General features: G+C 44.3%; 1 protein-coding gene across 2 annotated transcripts in view; it reads right to left on the reverse strand.

The window, feature by feature from the left end:
• Positions 1 to 23,225, reverse strand: part of LOC140104304 (inter-alpha-trypsin inhibitor heavy chain H3-like) — a 49,955-nt gene that overhangs the window by 13,250 nt on the left and 13,480 nt on the right. For both annotated transcript variants that reach the window (XM_072127784.1, XM_072127785.1), the window contains 10 exons: positions 20,857 to 20,982; positions 20,445 to 20,561; positions 20,131 to 20,299; positions 12,681 to 12,806; positions 10,936 to 11,117; positions 8,450 to 8,635; positions 7,219 to 7,358; positions 6,483 to 6,643; positions 4,378 to 4,410; positions 1,070 to 1,102 (listed from right to left, as the gene is read on the reverse strand). In XM_072127784.1, the coding sequence (XP_071983885.1) occupies positions 1,070 to 1,102; positions 4,378 to 4,410; positions 6,483 to 6,643; positions 7,219 to 7,358; positions 8,450 to 8,635; positions 10,936 to 11,117; positions 12,681 to 12,806; positions 20,131 to 20,299; positions 20,445 to 20,561; positions 20,857 to 20,982 (1,273 nt within the window). The remainder of the gene's footprint in view (positions 1 to 1,069; positions 1,103 to 4,377; positions 4,411 to 6,482; positions 6,644 to 7,218; positions 7,359 to 8,449; positions 8,636 to 10,935; positions 11,118 to 12,680; positions 12,807 to 20,130; positions 20,300 to 20,444; positions 20,562 to 20,856; positions 20,983 to 23,225) is intronic.

The raw sequence follows: 23,225 nt of genomic DNA on the forward strand, positions 1-23,225 counted from the left end.
GACAGAGGGGGCCAGTGATAAACAATCGAGGAGCCTAGCGTCCAGTAATTAGCAGAGATACAGTCCAAACCCACGTGGACTATTGCAGCGGCACTGCAAGGGTTAATATAAAACAAAACCCAGGAGCAGGGGGTCACTGGGAGTATGGTGGGCTGCACAGCTTGGGGTCCCCAGGTGAGAGGAGGGCAGTAGCAGGGGAATTACTTCCCTACCTTATTCCTGGCTGCAGTCCGGCAGTGACAGGGTTAACCCTGCGCGCCTAGGCCTCAGGCAGCGCAGGGGAGTCCAGTAAGATGGCGCCTCCGGCCGGATACAGGGCTGGCTGGAGCGCTGCCACGATCCCCCAGGTCAGCAGCACAGCGGGTCGGCGGCACAGCACGGGGGGGGGGGGGTTCCCTCCCCCGGTATTCAGCACCTCTCCGGTATACAGCCGCGATGCCGGGCGGCTATGGTCCCGCCGCCGCGCGGGACACGTGGAAGGCCGCAGGAGGTGAAGTGCTGGAGGGGACCTCACGGAGCCGGTGACCGCCGCGATACCGCCACCGGAGTATGGGGGCAAGTACCCGCGGCACCGGGGAGCAGACTGGAGGGGGTACAGGTAAGGATGGCTGCCTGGGAAGGGTGATAGGGTGCCAGGTCCCGGGAGCTCCGCGGTGCACGTCCTCCTAGGTCGGCATCAGGCCACGCCCCCCTAAGAATCAATATTAACACTAAAGCTTCATTACAGACACATGTGATAACTGTTACAGCTGATCATTGTAGCCTAGGACTAATGCCCAATAAATTACCAATATCCAGAGGTCCGTTTGTAAATAGGCGTCGTATGTAAGTCGAGTGTTCTTAAGTAGGGGACCACCTGTATATAGTCGGGGGCCTAGCACAAACTTTGCACTGGGGCCCATCAGCTTCAAGTTACGCCACTGGTTTTAGCAGTCCTGGGGTGCAGGGCCCGCTCTAGAAACTCCATGCAGAACCGTGGGTCTTTCTCACTGATATTATCATCGTGGCTTTGACTTTTCTTTTTCAAACTAATTGCAATAAAGTTTCTTAGATTTAAACAAAATCTTACCCTGTCTTGGTGGACTATGTGATATGAACTGCCCTGAAAAAAAGATAAGCAATACATATAAATTATTTAGGAAATGAAGGTTTTTCATCAATTTTCACCCATTTACATTGTAGGTAACCGTGATCTTATTGGCCTCAGCATAGGTTAACAAAGGTATTTTACAAACCAATCTATTGCACTTTTTTACAGTCACAGCAACAAACAAAAAGAGTATCTGTATCTAAAAAAGCAGAAGAAAAAGCTTCAATACAGCATTACAATACTCAGCAGGTCACAGGATACCTCAAAGCAACGGAGCAAAGAGAAAAATGCAACAGTCCCCTAATAGAAAAAATGTAAAATACAAACATAGACATCATCTCCGCTCAAATACATCGATGGATAAATTTTAGGAATATTTCAAAATGAAAAATTCCTAAATATCGATTTTCAAAGTGAATGTAAAATCCTTGGTGGATAGAAGATCTTCTATAATGTACAATAGTACCTGTGTCACCTGTGAAAATCGATATTTTGGAAAGTGTTTCCTTTTCAAATATTGCACTCATTTATCAATACATGTATTTGAGTGGAGATAATGGGGCACATTTACTTATCCAGTCGCGATCACCAAGGTGCAATGTCCGACGAGGATTCAGAGTTGCCGCAATGTACTAAGATCGTGCGTCCAATTTCCTGCATGTGTTGCTTCCCCGCTCAGGTCCACCGGAGCATGTAAGTGCATGGCTTGCAACACAATTTTGAATGTTAAATCCCGTGCTTAGTCTGAATCAGTCGTGTTGTCCGACAGCCCGCCCCCCGATTTGTGTAGCATGAAAGTCAATCTGATTGCGTGCACCAAAAAACCCAGTTAAATGCAGCGCAAAACGGAAATAGTCGGGAAACCCGATGAAAATGCGGTCCCCGAACCCTTAGTAAATGTGCCCCAATTTCTATGTTTGCACTTTTTTTAGTCAGTTGCTTCATAAGGGCATTGGGGGTCATTTACTAAGGGCCCGATTCGTGTTTTCCCGACGTGTTACCCGAATATTTCTGATTTGCGCCGATTTTCCCTGTATTGCCCCGGGATTTTGGCGCACGCGATCGGATTGTGGCGCATCGGCGCCGGTATGCGCGCAACGGAAATCGGGGGCATGGCCGAACGAAAACCCGCCGTATTCGGAAAAACCGCCGCATTTAAAAACGAAAAATGTGTTGCGGAGCTTGCACTTACCTTCACTCAGCCGGGCTCGGTGTATTCCAGTGCGTTCCGATGGTCTTCAGCGCAGTAGCGACATCTGCGGAGGAACTGTCTTAGTGGACCCGAATCCACCGCAGAGAAGGCGCCGCTGGATCGCGAATGGGCCGGGTAAGTAAATCTGCCCCATTATGTAATACTTGTGCAACACCTGAGCTATTAGGTATATCGGTAAGTTTTGACCCTATAATTTATATAATATATACTTTAAAACTTTTTACATAGGGGGCCGTTCATTGTCCCTCTCAGACCGTTGGAGGGCCGGATAAATAGCGGTACATGTGACCGCATCTGTAATACACTGCCCCCCCTCAATTAATTACTTAATATACTGCACCCCCTTGTGAACTATTTTATATACTGGCCCAATGAATTAATTAATTGGGTCAATTTATTATTAATATACTGGGACCCCTCTCCATTAATTACCGTATTTTTCGGCCTATAAGGCGCACCGGATTATAAGGCGCACCTCTAATAAATGCCTGCTAAGACATCTAGGTTCATATATAAGGCGCACTGGAGTATAAGGCGCAGGATCAAATGCAGTACCTAAAAATGGCCAGCAGGTGGCAGACCTGTGCACAGTTCAAGCCAGCTACACTTCCCGGGAAACTTGTCTTCAGCGTGTCAGAGAGCTCCGATCTCAGAGGTATGGGCTGCTGGGGGTTAATGCAGGGTGATGCAGCAGGGGTTAAGCGGTCTCATTCTTCCCCTTCTCCTTCCCTCCTCAGCCAGGGTGTTATTCCTGTGGGGTTCCCTGTGGCTCCTTCTCTTTCCCCTGTTACAGGGCTGTCAGGTATGGGGATTGTTTACTGATGATGATGATTGTCTCGTGATTGCCTGGTAAATGTACAGTACATCTTGTCTTTAGCACATTTCTGTATAAGTTCATATATAAGGCGCACTGGCCTATAAGGCGCACCTTTGATTTCTGAGAAAATTTAAGGATTTTTGGTGCGCCTTATAGGCTGAAAAATACGGTATTGAATATGCTGCCCCCCTATTAATTACTAGACTGTCCCTCATAATTAATTATTACCTATGCCCTCCGCCCACCATTAATTATTTCCTATGCTGCCCCTCCACCATTCGTTATTTTATATGTCCCCCCCCACCATTAGTTATTTTATATGCCCCCCACCATTAGTTATTTTATATGTCCCCCCATCGCACCATTAGTTATTTTATATACCCCCCCACCATTAGTTATTTTATATGTCCCCCCCCCGCACCATTAGTTATTCATTTTTTTATTTCTCCCCACCATTAGTTATTTTATATGTCCCCCCACCATTAGTTATTATTTTTTTTATTTATTTTATATGTCCCCCCACCATTAGTTATTATTTTTTTTATTTGCCCCCACCATTAGTTATTTGATATGTCCCCCCACCATTAGTTATTTTATATGATGCTCCCATAATGAATTATTTCATATATTAGGGCCTCCCGCTGGCACAATGTTTTTACTGCTGCTTAAAAAAATCCTGTACTTACCTCTGGCTCCCGCGTCTTCTTTCTTCTTGCAGTTGCCGGACAGGAAAAGGTGCGCAGCCGCGTGATGAAGTCATCACGCGGCCGCGCATGCAGGTTCAAAGAGCGATGTGCGCCGGGGTGGTTTTCCGGCCACATGGCTTCACCTGCAATAATAGTGCTCGAGCGGCCGTTTCCGGCATTATACTGTGACGGGCAGGAGCTTCCTGTCCGGAAGGACGGAAGCCCCTGCCCCACTGCCGGAGGGCTGCTGGGGGCTGCATAGAAACGGTCCGTGGGCCGCATGTGGCCCGCGGGCCGTAGTTTGGGGACCCCTGCTTTAAAAAATGTATAAGATCAGAAAATCTATATTATTACTATAAATAATTATGAATGGTTATATCAATTACAAATCATATTAATAAATTGAAAATATAATAATATATATAATAAAAAGAATGTCATCTAGAGGGTCCCGCAGCAGGGTCCAGCCTAAGAGTAACATATAGGACCATCTGGCAAGGGGCAGAATCCTTAGTCCTGCTCACAGTAAGCTGATTGCGTTAACATTTTTAAGATAAGAACAATTTCTTACTCTGCGGTTTTGGCTGATTATATGTAGACTGCCCTGGAAAATAAAAAAGAAAAGTTGGGGCAGATTTATCACAAGTGAGATACGTTATATATTGAACTAGACTTATCAGATCTGTCTAATGTAGTCTGTGTAGTCTAACTTTGCACCTCCTAGTTGGATTAGTTTAGACCAGAAATATTCATAACACATATTCATGACACATAAGCTAATTTTTGGCACATACATTTTTGTTGAAGTAGACGTACAATTTATTAAAACGCTTGATAAATGTGGTATAAGACAGTCAAGACAAATTATAATAGAATTCTTTTTTTAAGATCTGATACATCTGATATAAGAAGGTATATAAGAAAGCAAAATAATATAAAATACAAAAGACGTTTCAGCAGTTTTCCTTCTTACATTGTGGTGCCCCCTCCATCTTAACATAATAATAATATTTTTGTTTGCACAATATTGACTTGCATCTTCTGATTATGACGTTGGATATAAATATGCTGTATTTTATAGTAATTCTTGGCGAATTTCTTTGGGACCTTATAATGCAATATTACATGCACACTGGGGCAGATTTACTTACCCAGCCCATTCGCGATCCAGCGGAGCATTCTCTGTGGTGGATTCGGGTCCGGCCGGGATTCACTAAGGCAGTTCCTCCGCCGTCCACCAGATGTCGCTGCTGCGCTGAAGAGCATCCGAACGCATTGGAATACACCGAGCCCGGCTGAGTGAAGGTAAGTGCAAGCTCCGCGACACATTTTTCGTTTTAAAATGCAACGTTTTTTTCCGAATACGTCAGGTTTTCGTTCGGCCACGCCCCCGATTTCCGTCGCGCGCATGCCAGCGCCGATGTGCCACAATCCGATCGCGTGCGCCAATATCCCGGGGCAATACAGGGAAAATCGTCGCAAATCGGAAATATTCGGGTAACACGTCGGGAAACCGCGAATCGGGCCCTTAGTAAATGACCCCCACAGTCAAAGAATTTCCAGTACAAAAAATAATTGGTGGGCAATTATTTTTGCCCACAAATTCCTGTTTGTTCTGTCTTTTTAGAGACATTTTTTGTTGAATTGCAATTTTTGCGCCTTTTTGGGGACTTTTTGAAACGTCCGCCGGATATTTGTTTTTCGTCAGTAAGACACATTTATCTTTTATTCCAGATGTGCTAAATGTCGCAAATGACATTTATCATTTCAAATTGTCTAAAATTTGTAACATTTATTGGCGCAAAAAAACTCCAGACCAAACCATATCTGCACAGCGACCAAAGCAGGGATTGTCTTTGTTATGTCCCATATCACCTTGGATATGTTGAGGCAAGCAGGCAGCTGAAAGTTTGGGCTCACTGTCCCATCTCTCCTCCCTCAGTCCAGTGTCCTCGTTACACAAACCTTGTATGAGATGTCAGAGTCCCGGTACAGGATGTGATTGGATCAGTTCCCTGACATCCAGACAAGGCAGACCAGCAGAGAAGTGTGAGTGTAGGAAGATTTTGTCTGTGTCAGCTAATGCAAATCCATAGGAGACAGATGGGTGTGGTAGAAATCAATCAAGACAGACAGCCAGGAAAGGACTAAACTGGTGTTCACACAAGGGGAACTCAACACAAAAAGGAAAATATTAACAATGAGACCACTGATAATACCAAATTGAAGTTTATCTGTTTTATTTTACAAGTTTTTACATTAGAAAACTTTGAACAAAGCCCCATAGAGTTCCTGACCTTTTTTTTTCTTTCTTTGGACACCTAACAGTCATGATTCACCACTATCTTTCATTTGTTTCTATATACAGGCAGTCCCCGGATTACATACAAGATTCCAGAGTGGTTGGGTGAAAAACTATGTTATTAAGGAGTTGTATTATATATGAACTCTAGATATGTATGTTTTTTTTTTGTATATTGAAGAAAAAAAATAAATAAATAAAAAAAAAAAAATAAGGGGCACCAGGCAAAAAAATTACCATACCCCACAGGGACTAAAACCAGAAATACCCTAATATATCTGGGCCAGTGTGTTTCGACCATGTTAAAGAATTCTTTGGAAACAAATTTGCATTCAGGTTATGTTTATACTGTTCATTATATGATATTTTCTTACCTTCCACAAGTTTATCAGCAATTAATGTTTCTTCTTCCTTGTCTTTTTCCTCCGGCTTTGTAACAACCATTGAGGTTAAAGGAGTGACAAACTTAAACTTCAAGGAGAGCTCCAGCGCCTGTGCTGTTAAATTAGCTTTTTCTGATGGGTCTGCATAAAGCCTTTAATGAAATAAAACCATGTTATACTAAATGTTTACTCACGCCTTACACAGGGGCGTAACTAGGAGAGGCAGGGCCCCTTATTTAAAATATACATATTTATATTCTCACACAAGTGAGTTCCAATCACACACAATATATACACACCCTTTATACATACATACAGCATATACACACATACCGTACATAAAATATTACTCTGACACTGTGGGCCCTATAGTGGCTGCTATGGCATGCTACCCAATAAGAAAGCAGATTGATGTATAAATTGCAGTAAAAACAATTATTGAATGCAGCCCTTTATTAGTAGGACCACCCTCTGGACACCTAAGCCAAGAATGAACAAAGATTTAAATGAGTTTATTTAAAGGATTTAATGTATAAACATTTTTGCCTCCTGCTACCCTAGATTGTGCAGGTTCCCATTATTTGTTCCTTAGTAATATTTTTTATTTCTAAAATAAATGCAGTCCAATATGGTTTCAATAAAGTATGCCTTTAATAAAAAAAATGTAATTATGTTATTGATTCATGTAAGTGCATAGTAAAAAATAAACAACGTAACCTACACATACCGTTTCTCCAAGAGCTGCTGGATGGTAAGATACGCCCAAAGCCTCTCTGTAAAGCGACCAAAAATGTATTTCTGCTGTTCGGTAACATCATCCTGGTCCTGAAGTTGAATATTTTCTGTGTATTTCATAGATTTATCAGCCTATTAAAATAAAACACATTCACAGGCACATAAAGGGGAACATGGTATGTTAAATATATCGTGTAATAACCAATAATTCTGATTTCCGGTGTTGAGAACCTTTACAATCATCAATTAAGCAAAGTGGATATTGAGATTCAGTTACACGTTGTGTAATATTGACTATTGCCAATGTGGTCACAATACTTAAAGGGGTTATCCGGCTATTAAAAATTACCGGGCCGGGCTGGGGCGGGCTAGTTAAACATAATAAACATGTACTTATCTCCTCCAGCGACGCCAATGTCCCGCGCCGCGGCCCTTTCGATCCGTGCCCCTGTTTGTTTACAGGGGTAGAGAAGCCGCGCACAGGGAGCTTCCGGTCCGCGATGTGGCCGTCTCCTCCCATCCGTCCCTATCTCTCAGCGTTGTAATCGCTGGGAGATGGTGTCGGATGGGAGCTTCCAGGCGGCAGGAAGCTCCCTGTGCGCTCCTGTATACAAACCGGTGCACAGATCAGACGGACCGCGGCGCGGGACATCGGCAGCGCCAGACGAGGTAAGTACATGTTTATTATGTTTAACTAGCCCACCCCAGCCCGCCCCTCAGGTTTTTTTTTAACACCCGGATAACCCCTTTAATACTGGCATTCAAGCTTAGTGGTAAGGATGCGTGCAATAAGGCATGATGTCACACAGGGTCGGCTCCAGGTTTCAGTAGGCCCCTTGGCGACAGAACCTGGGTTGGGCCCCTTTGCAGTGAACTCACATGGTGGTATTAAAAATCCAGAAATAAAGTCTCCTGTTCCCTAAAATTTTCCCTAGTTTATCATATCATACAGCCCCCTCATGGTTATTTTATATACAGTCCCCCTCACCCCCATGGATTCCTTATGTACAGCCTTATTTGGGACCCCACAGCAGAAAAAGGCCCCGGCACTTGCCCAAGTATTCCCTGCGCTGACGCCAGCCCTGATGTCACACATGTCATATTGTACCTCAGTTCAGCTACGATTAGATTTTTTAAATTTTCAAATATGACATTTACAACATACAATGTACAACCTATTCAACCCTGGTCAACCACGATTTCAATAGACAATCTGTACTTACCCCTTCTGCTTTTACATCCACAATAAAGGAGTTCAAGTCATTATCTGTTACACGTCCAGCAACAACAATTTCACTCCCATCAAAGTAATGCTTGAAGTTGTTCTTGGTGAGGTCAGCGATAGCATTCTCAGGGTATTGCATCTTTATGTTAATCAATGTCGGATTTGCAATTTCATTATAAAATCCCTAAAGTGCAAACATAACAGATAAAAAAGAAACAATAAGCATGTGCGATCTACATGCTACCTCATACTCACATTTGGCTCATTAGTCTTGTAACTGCTTTTACTGCAACTCTTTGCAAAAAATTTCAGATAAGGGAGTTGAGTCTAGTCCAAATATGTTAACCCACAAACCAAGTTAGGCCCTATCCACAGGCGCTATGGAATTTTCCGTCAGCTCCATTGAGATGAATAGAGCAGAACGGTCAGTGGTGTAACTAGGGTCCTCTGGGCCCCAGGGCAAAATTCCCAACAGGGCCCCCCCCAGTATGCATGAAAAAAAACATTGAACACCATCCACCAGTAGCCGTAATTAATGTCTCCCCCCCACCAGTAGCCATAATTAATGTCCTGTCCCCCCCCAGTAGCCATAATTAATGTCCTGCCCCCCCAGTAGCCGTAATTAATGTCTCCCCCCCACCAGTAGCCATAATTAATGTCCTGTCCCCCCCAGTAGCCATAATTAATGTTCTGTCCCCCCCAGTAGCCATAATTAATGTCCTGTCCCCATCAGTAGCCATAATTAATGTCCTGTCCCCCCCCCAGTAGCCATAATTAATGTCCTGCCCCCCCCCCAGTAGCCATAATTAATGTCCTGACCCCCCCAGTAGCCATAATTAATGTCCTGTCCCCCCCCAGTAGCCATAATTAATGTCCTGTCCCCCCCAGTAGCCATAATTAATGTCCTGCCCCCCCCAGTAGCTATAATTAAGGTCCTTTTCCCCCCTAGTAGCTATAATTAATGTCCTGCCCCCCCAGTAGCCATAATTAATGTCCTGCCCCCCCCAGTAGCCATAATTAACGTCCTGCCCCCCCAGTAGCCATAATTAATGTCCTGTCCCCCCCCAGCCATAATTAAGTAGTAAGTAGTGTGTACCACTTGTTCTCGTGATGTATAGGGGGTCTCATCACTGATACCCCCACTGATCAGTAAGTTAGGCCCTAATTGGGCGGCACAGTGGCTGAGTGAGTAGCACTTCTGCCTTGCAGCGCTGGGGTCCTGGGTTTGAATCCCACCCAGGTCAACATCTGAAAAGAGTTTGTATGTTCTCTCCGTGTTTGCGTGGGTTTCCTCCGGGTACTCCGGTTTCCTCTCACACTCCAAAAACATACTGTTAGGTTGTTTAGATTGTGCGTAATCTGTGTGCGCTATATAAATAAAGAATTATTATTATCCTGTAGATAGAGCCTGACTTGGTTCGTGGGACAACCCATTTAAGAATGTCTTTTCTCAGAGTACTTTACATAAAATTTTTAAATAGCATGTCTTTCAGGGGTGTAACTAGGGTAGGCAGGGCCCCATAGCAGAATTCTGAATGGGGCCACCCTTCATGCTTTAAATTATGCATATTACACTCACGTATATACACACACACATTTATATACACAAACATGCAGTTCTTACACACATATAGAGGGTATATACACACACATACAGTGCCATATACAGACATACATTATATAATGGTGCAGCATTCTTTAGTGTCAGGTTGGGTGACCCCGTACCCCATGTCTGCTACCACTGTAGTTATGCCCCTGGCCTTACGCCTTGCCATCCCTGGACATTAGATACACTCTACCTGTGTTTTGACCCTGTGATTCATGTCTGAACTAAAAGGGGGACATTTAGCAGGGTTTCCAGAAAACTGGAGTATAAGGCCTGGAATAATTGCAATGCTCGATGCCATCTCGATGCCAACGGGATGTGAAATGGAGTGGTGCTGATGGTGGAGGAGTGGACTCGCGTGATAATGTTTGCAGGGCTAAGCCTCTGGATGTATCTGCCAGGGTCAGAGGGGCAGGGATTTCATCATACGCCCTGCATACACCAAAGTCTTTTCTCCCAATATGTTCATCTCTACAGCTCGACCAATGACTTATCACATTATTTTTGCTTCATCCTCTGGGTTTGTTGTATCTTGCTCCACTCTCTGGCCTGCAGTTAAATCCAACACTCTTTGTGGGGGTTACTAGTGAATAATGTGAGGATCCCTTATACTCTACATGTTGCCAATACAGATGTGCACCATCCATGAAGCAAATTGGGCCTCTCGCCTCAGGCAGCAGCACCTGCAGCAAGATGGGTGGCTTGCATGAGGAGTGCCATCATCAGCTACAGAGCAGGACCTGACACCATCTACCAAAAAACGTACCTGATATATTAATACTGTATGGGGCAGAGGGGGAGCCATGTATAGCTAGCCTTAGGCAGCAGAGTATTTAGGTTACCTAAATGCCAAATCATAAAACATAGAGTAACATTACCTGCAGTTGCAATTCTGCATCTGAGTCTTCATATATACGACGGGCAATTCCTGAATTTTCTAATGCTAACTTCTCCAAAAAAGGATAATCAACACTAGTGCCAAAACCAAGACTGTACAAGGTGTACTTCCCTTGAATGGCTTTTTTTACATTCTCTTGAATTTTTGCAGGGTTTGATTCACCTATGAGCAATGGAATAAATATATATTTAAAAAAATATATTTAATATATTTTTAGTTTTATATTATTGTTTTATATTTTGTTTCTGTTTAATTTACCTTAAAGGGAACCTACCACCACAAATCTACCTATAATGACTTTTATGCAAATTTTGTTATGTGGCTACTGGGGCGTGGAGTAGCCGTATCTGAGGTTACACGGCGTGGCTACTCCACGCCCCGGTAGCCTCTTTTCTCCTCATACTCACCATCTTCGGCGCGCAGCTGCGCAGCCCCGTCAGACGATCCTGCAGTCTGCGCATGCGCAGAACAGCAGGCCCGCGCCTGCGCGGTCACTGCTCCGAATAGGTAGATTTGTGGTGGTAGGTTCCCTTTAAAATAAATCTAATTATTGAGAAAAACATTTTCATACTGGGATCATTATTTTAAAATTTTAACCGGTTCGACCCGATTCGCTGAATTTTCTGAGACTATTTGATTCGAACCGAATCAAAACGAATCATGGCATGTGACGTAACAGTATGTCACATGCCTGGTGCGGGTGCATAGAGAGGACTCACGGGCTGAGCCCTCTCCATAGCCGGTAAGTCTTTTCTGCATATTGCAGCAAAGGCTTACCGGTAACACCCGCAGAACGTCGCTGGCATCGTGACGTCATCTGGGAGAGGCGATCCGTCGCCATGACAGCCTCGGGTCTTCCGAGGCTGCCTTGGTTTAACCCCTTGTGGCACAAGTATGAGAGGCCCTGGCAAAACTAAAAGTGGGGCCCAAAATAAAAACTATTTTATGACCAGTCACAGCCAGTAAGAGGCTCCTTTATCCCTGCATAATAATATTACTCTGTAGTTTACACACAGCAGTAGGGTAAGGCAATCTATAATATGGAACTGCTGGAGAATTTTACTGGAGATGAAGAGATGATAGGGAGATTGATGATAGAGGATAAATATGAAAGATTATATAGATCTATAGATGCATAAATATAAAGTAGATTATATATAGACAGCTAGATAGATTATAGAAGATAGATAGGAGATCTAGATAGATATGAGAGATAGATAGAGAATGGAAGATAGATAGAAGATTGATTGATTGATTGATTGATAATATGTAATCTATAATATGTATGATATAAAGTCTGTATGGTGAGTGTACACCCTGCATAGTGTTTACAGCTGTGTTGAATTTACTTGGAGACAATTAAAAGTCCTTTTTATGTAAATGGGAGTGATGTAGAAGCAAACAAGAATGAATTTCTGGAAACAGCATGTAGACAGCTTAGAATCTTATTAATTACTGAATAACCTTTTTTTAAACATATAGGGGCACATTCTAAGGGCTTTGCAACAGTTTTCTGTCGGACTGTAACCTGCTTGCACAGGTATTTAAGAAGTGTCTCCGCCACTATTGTGTGAATTATTGCATGAATTTGGCTCTTCCCTGCACTGGCCCAACAGAGTTCACCAACTTTTTTGCCGTGCATTTTTAACATAGGGCGTGCCAGAGCACTTTTAGTGCAGTTTCCCACATTCTTAGTAAATGTGCCCCCGAAATAACTTTACTTACCTTTATTGGCTTCCCCATCTGTGAGGAGGACAATTAAGGAAACACTTCTCTCTGGCAGAGTTTTATTCTCATGTGCTTGATTCAATAACTCGACAGCCATCAGAAGAGGATCATTGATGTTTGTCCCTATGTTAAAACAATATATTTTAACACATATTTTCAATCTATCCAATGAACTAAAAGTTAACAAATGTAGTAGAACAGACTCTCCAACAGAAGCCCAAAGTATTCCACTATAGTAAAAGTGTCATTGAAGCTTTTTAGATATATTTTGCTCATCTGATTTATAATAGTAGCTCAGACAGCTTGATACATTTGGTTTCTCAATTTGACACATTACATGTAAATGTCTGGAGTAGGTTTTTTTCAACATTTTGACTGTTGTGTCACAACTAGAGATGAGCGAGCACTAAAATGCTCGGGTACTCGTTATTCGAGACAAACTTTTCCCGATGCTCGAGTGCTCGTCTCAAATAACGAGCCCCATTGAAGTCAATGGGAGACTCGAGCATTTTTAAAGGGGACCAAGGCTCTGCACAGGGAAGCTTGGCCAAACACCTGGGAACCTCAGAAAAGGATGGAAACACCACGGAAATGGACAGGAAACAGCAGGGGCAGCATGCATGGATGCCTCTGAGGCTGCTTAATCGCACCATTATGCCAGAATTATGGGCAACAGCATGGCCATGACAGAGTGACAGAATGAAGCTAGATAGCATCTAAAACATCCAATAATTGACCCTGACACTATAGGGGACGGCATGCAGAGGCAGCGGCAGCAGGCTAGAGAGTGTCATGGTGACATACCCTAAATGGACTCAGGCTTCAAACCAATGGGTGGCAGAGAGGAACCAAAGGAGGTGAGCAAGAAGCGCTCAAACAATATCGGTACATGATAAAAGTTTGCCAGTATATTTTGTGGATTACACAGCAGAGTGGCAACAAAGTTAACAACTTTGATGTGGAATCCATGAAAACAACCCAAATTTGTGCCTGACACACCTCGTTTGATAAGGGGACGATGTATGGAGGCAGCTATATGGACGACTTTTGGAGGTAGCAATGGAGACAACGTGTGGAGGCTGCTATGGAGACAATTTAATTTGGATAGTGCCTGTATGTGGCAGTCCAAAAAAGTTTTCAGACCAGAGGAGCAGGTAGGTGGCCCTCCAGAAAAATGGAATAGATTGAGTGCCTGTATGTGGCAGTCCAAAAAAGTTTTCAAACCAGAGGAGCAGGTTGGTGGCCCTCCAGAAAAATGAAATAGATTGAGTGCCTGTATGTGGCAGTCCAAAAAAGTTTTCAAACCAGAGGAGCAGGTAGGTGGCCCTCCAGAAAAATGAAATAGATTGAGTGCCTGTATGTGGCAGTCCAAAAAAGTTTTCAAACCAGAGGAGCAGGTAGGTGGCCCTCCAGAAAAATGGAATAGATTGAGTGCCTGTATGTGGCAGTCCAAAAAAGTTTTCAAACCAGAGGAGCAGGTAGGTGGCCCTCCAGAAAAATGAAATAGATTGAGTGCCTGTATGTGGCAGTCCAAAAAAGTTTTCAAACCAGAGGAGCAGGTAGGTGGCCCTCCAGAAAAATTGAATAGATTGAGTGCCTGTATGTGGCACTCCCAAAAATTGTTTAAAACAGAGGACCGGTTAGGTGGCCCTCCAGAAAAATTAAATGCATAAAGTACTATAGCTAGAGCCAGTGGGCCCTGTCAAAAAATAGCCAGTTTCCTCTGCTTTAGTGTACAAAGAGGAGGAGAAGGAGGAAAATGAGGAGGAGGAGGAGTGCATAAATTATTCAGGTTGAGCTTCCTTCACCTGGTGGAGATTGGAAATTATGAGAAATCCAGGCTTTATTCATCTTAATAAGCGTCAGCCTGTCAGCGCTGTCAGTCGACAGGCGTGTACGCTTATCGGTGATGATGCCACCAGCTGCACTGAAAACCCGCTCGGACAAGACGCTAGCGGCAGGGCAGGCAAGAACCTCCAAGGCGTACAGCGCCAGTTCGTGCCACATGTCCAGCTTTGAAACCCAGTAGTTGTAGGGAGCTGTGTGATCATTTAGGACGATGGTATGGTCAGCTACGTACTCCCTCACCATCTTTCTGTCCCTCGCTACTTGTCCCGCAGAACTACGCACTCTGCCGCTAGCGCTGTCAGAAGGGAAATACTGTTTCAGCTTGTGCACCAGGGCCTGCTGGTATTCATGCATTCTCACACTCCTTTCCTCTCCAGGGATGAGAGTGGAAAGATTTTGCTTGTACCGTGGGTCCAGGAGAGTGAATACCCAGTAATCGGTGCTGGAATAAATTCTTTGAACGCGAGGGTCACGGGATAGGCAGCCTAGCATGAAATCTGCCATATGCGCCAGAGTCCCAACGCGCAAGAATTCACTCCCCTCACTGGCCTGACTGTCCATTTCCTCCTCCTCCAACTCCTCTTCTTCTGCCCATACACGCTGAACAGTGAAGGACTGAACAATGGTCCCCTCTTCTGTCTCGCCAACATTCTCCTCCTCTTCCTCCTCATCCTCCTCCACCTCCTCCGATATGTGCTGAGAAACAGACCTAAGGGTGCTTTGGCTATCAACAAGGGAATCTTCTTCCCCCGTCTCTTGTGACGAGCGCAAAGCTTCCGACTTCATGCTGACCAGAGAGTTTTTCAACAGGCTAAGCAGCGGGATGGTGAGGCTGATGATGGCGGCATCACCACTGACCATCTGTGTTGACTCCTCAAAGTTACTCAGCACCTGACAGATATCAGACATCCACGTCCACTCCTCATTGTAGACTTGAGGAAGCTGACTGACCTGACTACCAGTTCTGGTGGAAGTTGACATCTGGCAGTCTACAATCGCTCTGCGCTGCTGGTAAACTCTGGATAACATGGTTAATGTTGAATTCCACCTCGTGGGCACGTCGCACAACAGTCGGTGAGCGGGCAGTTGGAGGCGGCGCTGCGCTGCCCTGAGAGTGGCAGCATCTGTGCTGGACTTCCTGAAATGCGCACAGATGCGGCGCACCTTCGTGAGCAAATCTGACAGATTGGGGTATGTCTTGAGGAAACGCTGAACTATCAGATTTAACACATGGGCCAGGCATGGCACATGTGTCAGTCTGCCGAGTTGCAGAGCCGCCACCAGGTTACGGACGTTGTCACACACAACCATGCCTGGCTTCAGGTTCAGCGGTGCCAGCCACAGATCAGTCTGCGCCGTGATGCCCTGTAATAGTTCTTGGGCGGTGTGCCTTTTATCGCCTAGGCTCAGCAGTTTGAGCACCGCCTGCTGTCGCTTAGCAATGGCACTGCTGCTGTGCCTAGAGCTAGCGACTGATGGCGCCATGCCCACGGATGGTAGATCGGAGGAGGAGGTGGAGGAGGGGTGGGAGGAGGAGGAGGCATAGTAGGCCTTTGAGACCTGGACCGAGGTAGGCCCCGCAATCCTCGGCGTCGGCAGTATATGACCAGCCCCAGGGTCAGACTCGGTCCCAGCCTCCACCAAGTTAACCCAATGTGCCGTCAGCGATATATAGTGGCCCTGCCCGGCAGCACTCGTCCACGTGTCCGTGGTCAGGTGGACCTTGTCAGAAACGGCGTTGGTCAGGGCACGGATGATGTTGTCTGACACGTGCTGGTGCAGGGCTGGGACGGCACATCGGGAAAAGTAGTGGCGGCTGGGGACCGAATACCGAGGGGCGGCCGCCGCCATGAGGTTGCAAAAGGCCTCGGTCTCTACTAGCCTATAGGGCAGCATCTCCAGGCTAAGCCATCTGGAGATGTGGACATTAAGGGCTTGGGCGTGCGGGTGGGTTGCACTATATTTTCTTTTCCGCTCCAGCGTCTGGGGTATGGAGAGCTGAACGCTGGTGGATGCTGTGGAGGATCGTGGAGGCAACGATGGGGTTTTTGTGGCAGGGTCCTGGGCAGGGGGCTGACTATCAGCTGACACAGGGGAAGGAGCAGTGGTGTGCACGGCCGGAGGTGAACGGGCTTGGTGCCACTGATTCGGGTGTTTAGCATTCATATGCCTGCGCATACTGGTGGTAGTTAAGCTAGTAGTGGTGGAACCCCTGTTGATCCTGGTTTGGCAAAGGTTGCACACCACAGTCCGTCGGTCATCCGGTGTTTCCTTAAAGAACCTCCAGACTTCTGAAAATCTAGCCCTCGCCGCGGGAGCCCTCGCCACGGGAGCTTCACTACGTGACACATTTGGCGCTGATGCACCTGCTCTGGCCCTGCCTCTCCGTCTGGCCCCACCACTGCCTCTTCCAACCTGTTCTGCTATAGGACTCTCCTCCGTCTCAGAAGCACTGTGTTCACCCGGCCTCTCAACCCAGCTTGGGTCTGTCACCTCATCATCCTCCGATCCCTCAGTCTGCTCCCCCCTCGGACTTCCTGCCCTGACAACAACTTCACCACTGTCTGACAACCGTGTCTCCTCATCGTCGGACACCTCTTTACACACTTCTGCCACTACGTCAAGAAGGTCATCATCACCCACAGACTGCGACTGGTGGAAAACCTGGGCATCGGAAAATTGCTCAGCAGCAACCGGACAAGTGGTTTGTGACTGTGGGAAGGGTCCAGAAAACAGTTCCTCAGAGTATGCCGGTTCAAATGCCAAATTTTCCTGGGAGGGGGCAGACTGGGGGGGAGGAGGCTGAGGTGCAGGAGCTGGAGGAGTGCCGATTTCGGTGACATGGGTGGACTGCGTGGAAGACTGACTGGTGGACAAATTGCTCGAAGCATTGTCGGCAATCCACGACATCACCTGTTCGCACTGTTCTGGCCTCAACAGTGCTCTACCACGAGTCCCAGTAACTTCAGACATGAACCTAGGGAGTGTAGCTCTGCGGCGTTCCCCTGCTCCCTCATCAGCAGGTGGTGTCTCACCCCGCCCAGGACCACGGCCTCTGACCCCTGCAGTAGTTGGACGCCCACGTCCCCGCCCTCGTCCTCTACCCCTAGCCCTCGGGTTAAACATTTTGAAAATGAAAGTTATAACTTTAATTTTTTTTTTACTTTTTTTTTGTGTTTTTTTTTTTTGTGTGTTTTTTAGTTTTTAAAACCAAACGATGCTATCCTATTGCTATGGCTATTTTCTAGCCAACTATGAAAGCACACTGCTATGCCAGATGAGATGACGCTGAGTTATGAAAAAATAAACGTAAAATAAAAAGTAAATGGCAGACTGTGCCTAATTGAAATCCAACCCCTAATAAATTATCCCACTTCAGTCTTTGCGATGGATATGTGCGCCACTAAGCGCTAAACACAGCGGTCGCAAGTCTCACTCCAAATTCCTCACAATTGGCTAGTATATGCACTGCAGCAAGGACAGCCACCAGCAGATCAACCAGAAATAAAATATATATAACGCTATTGTAGGCGTAAGTAAGCCGTTTGGATTCTCCTTTGGCTATTTTCTAGCCAAGTATGAAAGCACACTGATGAGATGACGCTGAGTTATGAAAAAATAAACGTAAAATAAAAAGAAACTGGCAGACTGTGCCTAATTGAAATCAAACCCCTAATAAATTTTCCCACTTTGGTGTTTGAGGTGGATATGTGTGTCACTAAGAGCTAAACACAACGGTAGCAAGTCCCCCTGCAAATTCCTCACAATATGGTACTAGCTGCACTACTAGTGCCAGCAAGCCCAGCCACAAGCAAACAAAAAAAAAAAAAGTATAACGTTATTGTAGCCCTAAGAAGGGCTGTTGGGTTCTTGGAGAATCACTCCTGCCTAACAGTAATCTACCTGCACACTAACGCTAACCCTGACCAGCAGCAGCTCTCTCCCTAGCGGCATCCAGACACAGAATGATCCGAGCAGCGCGGGCAGCGGCTAGTCTATCCCAGGGTCACCTGATCTGGCCAGCCAACCACTGCTATTGACGTGTAAGGGTACCACGTCATGCTGGGTGGAGTGCAGAGTCTCCTGGCTTGTGATTGGCTCTGTTTCTGGCCGCCAAAAAGCAAAACGGCGGGAGCTGCCATTTTCTCGAGCGGGCGAAGTATTCGTCCGAGCAACGAGCAGTTTCGAGTACGCTAATGCTCGAACGAGCATCAAGCTCGGACGAGTATGTTCGCTCATCTCTAGTCACAACATTTAGCAATCATTTCCTATTTAATTTATTGGAGTGGATTTCAAACATCATAAACTTGCTGAGTACATATAGACTTCCTTGATAATTTTGGAGACAGTTGTCTGAAGTGAAAAGTAGAGCTGGTTAGCAAAATATACCAAATTTGGTTCAAATTGGAAAATGCAAAAATATGGGGACATTTTGAGGACAGAAAAATTAAAGAAATATACAACTCCCCTGTTCCAATGGGTATGGTCAACTTTCATATGGAAAACTAGAGGAATTATTTTTTTTCCTTTGCCTCTTGCGCCTTATTTATGAAGTGTCGGCACCAACCCGCTGGTGAATACCGGGTGCCACTTAAACTCCGGTCCCAGGTGTCGGCTTACGTCATTGTCCGCAGTGGTCCAGTGGGTCCACTACCCTTGAAGCCTGACATAAGAATTAGGGGGGCAAGTTGCACTTGGGAATGGAGCTATATTTGGGGTATATAACACTTGTTGATTTTCTCAACAAATATTTTATTTTGATTCTACATACTTCTCTGGTTACATTGGTACCAAAATGAAGATCTTTATTTATGTTTCAAAGCTAGTTCTTCAATCACTGCACCTGGAACCTATTGACCTGTGAACTTTTGCAAGGTGACTGGAAAACTAAAGATTATTAAAAGAAATGGTGTTTTATCTTAATGGTTGTGGTTGTTACCACCATGGCAATAATGAATATGTGTATTTTTAATTTTTCTTTATAAATAAAACACCTTTTTTAAGGTAAAAGTGTATTTATTTTTTGCTACCATAGCGGTTAACTTTTTTTCAAATTTTATTTAGATGTTATACAAAATTATTACTGTTCGTCAGATTAATCTGACTGGCAATCATTTGTAATGTGCCACTGGCACAGCCTAATAGGCATTAATTTCAGGGGGTTGTCCACTTTCAGTAAGTAATTGATATTGTTTGTGTAATGTAAGTTAAAGAAATCTGTCCATGGTCGTGTGATGGACATGCAGGTGCAGGATGGCTCATGCACCTGTGTGTCCATCCACTGGAAATAAACATGGAATCTTTCCATAGAATGGCAACAAGCAGAGATGTAGAATAGTGTGGAAACTGAATCAGTAAATAATTGATACGATTTGTGCAAGAAAGCGTTAGACAATTTTCCAATATACTTTCTGTAAGTGGACAACCGCTGTAATTAGATCTCCTGCTTCCATATCAATCATCAACACTGGGTCACTGCCAGGATCCCATAGTGATTGCACAGGCAAATTTTCTGTGCCCACATGATCACCTGGGCTGTAACTGTATATACAAATTTTGTGGCTTTGCAGAAACTACAACTACTAGTATAACTACTTACAGCCTTCAATTTTAATCCCCCTGACAAAGTCTTTAGCTTCTTCTAGGTTTTCTGGAGTCGCTTTCATCATTGAATTTTTCCATGGAACACCGTCATGGGCAAAAAGTATGAAGTTAAAGTGGTCGTGCTCTGATGTGTCATTTAGAATTTGGAGAAGGGCTTGTTTCGTCTATGTACAAATATATTTGTTACTACATGAATAGTTACATGTTAAAATTTTGCATTTCTCTGCTCGTATGACACAGACAAACCCACAAAATCTACTGTTGATATCACTGACCATATAATGCAAAATGATGTATAAAACATTTTACCTGCTGCAGTTTTCTACCCCACATTGAGCCACTTCTGTCAATGACATAAACTACATTTTTTGGTACACCAGACAATTTAGGAGGAGCAAAGAAGTGCACAAAATATCCATTGACAACCTAAAAAAAGCAAAGTTATTTTTTAGTACCAATAGTTATCTGTGTAACCACAGATTGTCTGATTCTGTTTAGAAATATATTCCTATAATGTATCATTAATATCTCTAGCGTAAATAACTTTTCCATTTAAGGAGAGCTAAGTAAGGAACACATGGATCTGAATGGTAGAAAACAACTGGTTTCAACCTCAGTTATTGGCTTACGGCAAATTCTCCTGGATCTCGGCTAATATTTTAAAAGGTGAATATCACACCCAGAATTTATAGCAAAGTGAGCCTTAAATATTACTTCTTACCTGTATGTTTCCAGGTGTTTCTCTATTAACATCATAGGTCACAGTGAAATCTCCATCTAGTAACGTGGTTTCACAGTCAGGACATGAACGTTGTTGATCGATTGTGGGTTTAAAAGAGACATGACCCTGAAGATGACACAAAGATTAAATCAGAATTATTTATTTCTTGAATTTGGATGTATGGCATAGCTATTACATAGGAACATTTCTAACATTTAAAGAGTAATGTTGAGCAAAACCTCTGATATTTGATTCACATTAAAATCATAAGGGCCTTCTAACATTTAAAGAGTAATGTTGAGCAAAACCTCTGATATTTGATTCACATTAAAATCATAAGTTTCAGGCCCCTCTTTTGATATGGTACAAATAATTTCAGTCTAAATTGTACAGGTCAAATACTTGTCCTGGGGTGTCCTATACAGTGTCCAGACACTTTCTAGCTCTTTAAAATGAACATAGTGTTAATAATAGGTAAAAGCTTAACAATTATTGGAAAAGAAATTAACCAGTCGCCAACTAATGACGGCGCAAAGAGGAAAAAGAATGGAATGGGGGTCCCGTATTCCTTATGGTCAAAAACAAGTCTATAGGTTTTCCCTCTGCATCTACGTCATTCGGAAACAAGAAGTATATATAGATGCATAAATATCTCCAGTATTCAATGCAAACAGTACCTTAGATCAAGTGAAGATGAAATAAATAAACTAATAAAATCTCTGTGTGTTCCTTCTGTGTGGCGTTCTCGTGGGTCCCATTGCTCCACTTGCGGTGTACAGCAGGCGGCTGTGAAGACCTCCTGTCCTTCCGACTCAAGTTTCGCCACTTGCTTCCAACCCCGGAAGAAGCCGCAAGTGCCGAAACTCGAGTCGGGTAGATAACGCCGAACGTGCATGAGAATTTTTATTAGGCCTGTTTTTAACCAAAGTTTCGGAACCGAAAGAACGGAGGTGCAGTTCCCGAGTCGGAAGAACACGAGGTCTGCACAGCCGCCCGCTGTACACCACAAGTGGAGCAACGGGACCCACGAGAACGCCGCACAGAAGGAACACACAGAGATTTTATTCATTTATTTATTTCATCTTCACTTGATCTAAGGTACTGTTTGCATTGAATACTGGAGATATTTATGCATCTATATATACTTCTTGTTTCTGAATGACGTAGATGCAGAGGGAAAACCTATGGACATAGTGTTAATAATGTCAACATTACTAAGTTGTATATGGATTTTTATAATAGCTAAAAAGATTTTTTCAAAAGGTACAAAAATCATCCATTAACAAGGCAGATGGTATTGGAGGAAGCAATGGCTTTTGCAAGTGATCCAAAAATTATCCCTTTAAAGGAAAACATTTGGAGAGAAAAAGATCTGAACAGCACATCTACACATGATACAATGATTTATTACTGCTAGGCTACATTAATAAAGATGAACTTTAGGTGCTTATGTACATTTTGATCAAATTGCATAAGCCCACTAACCACTTCAGGGTGACCTCATTATAGTGGTTCCCTACACAATAGTGTGCAATATTACATGGCATCCACCATCTTTACAACACAGTGCTAGCAGGGACCAGGACTAAGCAGCCCCCATGGCTCTGGGTCCGGGTCCCCACCAACACCACACAACAGAAACCGCGGATGTCATTCAGTACTGCACTGTCTGGACAGGTCTTGAATGCTCTCCATTTCATGTGGTCTTAGAAACTAGCTGAGAGCAATTAGACGGCCACAATATGCAGTCTCCTGCAAATGAAAAACATTTGGGACCAAATAGGACGGAGTGCTGGTGCCAGGTAAAAAAAACTAAATAAATGAGGGGACAGAACTCAAACTATACCAACATTTGGAGAGGGAATGATCTGGACCTCACATCCACACATTATGCAATGATTTATTGCCCTTAGGCTATATTAACACAATAAACTTGAGGTTTTTAGTTACATTTTGATCAATAAACCCACTAACCACTTCACAGTGACCTTTTTTTAGTGGGTCTATACAACATGGCTGTTTCTGTGGTGCGGGTCCCAGAGCCAGTCTGCCAGTATGGGTACCAGGGGGCTGCTGGGTCTTGGTCCCTGCTGGTGCTGTGTTGTGATGAAGGAGGACACCATTTGATGCTGCACCCATTACCATAGGGACCCACTGGATTGAGGTCACCAGGGCATATGCTATTTGAGCAAAATGTAACAAACAACCTCGAGTTTTGCTTATGTAGCCTAGTGTATAATGTGTGGAGGTGTGTCCAGATCTTTTTCTTTCCAAATGTTGGTAGCCTTTAATTAAAAATCGCCCCAGTGCTCCCACCTCCATAACTGCATTGGACAATGCAGGGGATGTCCACCTCTGGGGAAGTAGTT

This window comes from Engystomops pustulosus, chromosome 10 (genome assembly GCF_040894005.1).
Source record: "Engystomops pustulosus chromosome 10, aEngPut4.maternal, whole genome shotgun sequence".
NCBI classification, from domain to species: Eukaryota; Metazoa; Chordata; class Amphibia; order Anura; family Leptodactylidae; genus Engystomops; species Engystomops pustulosus.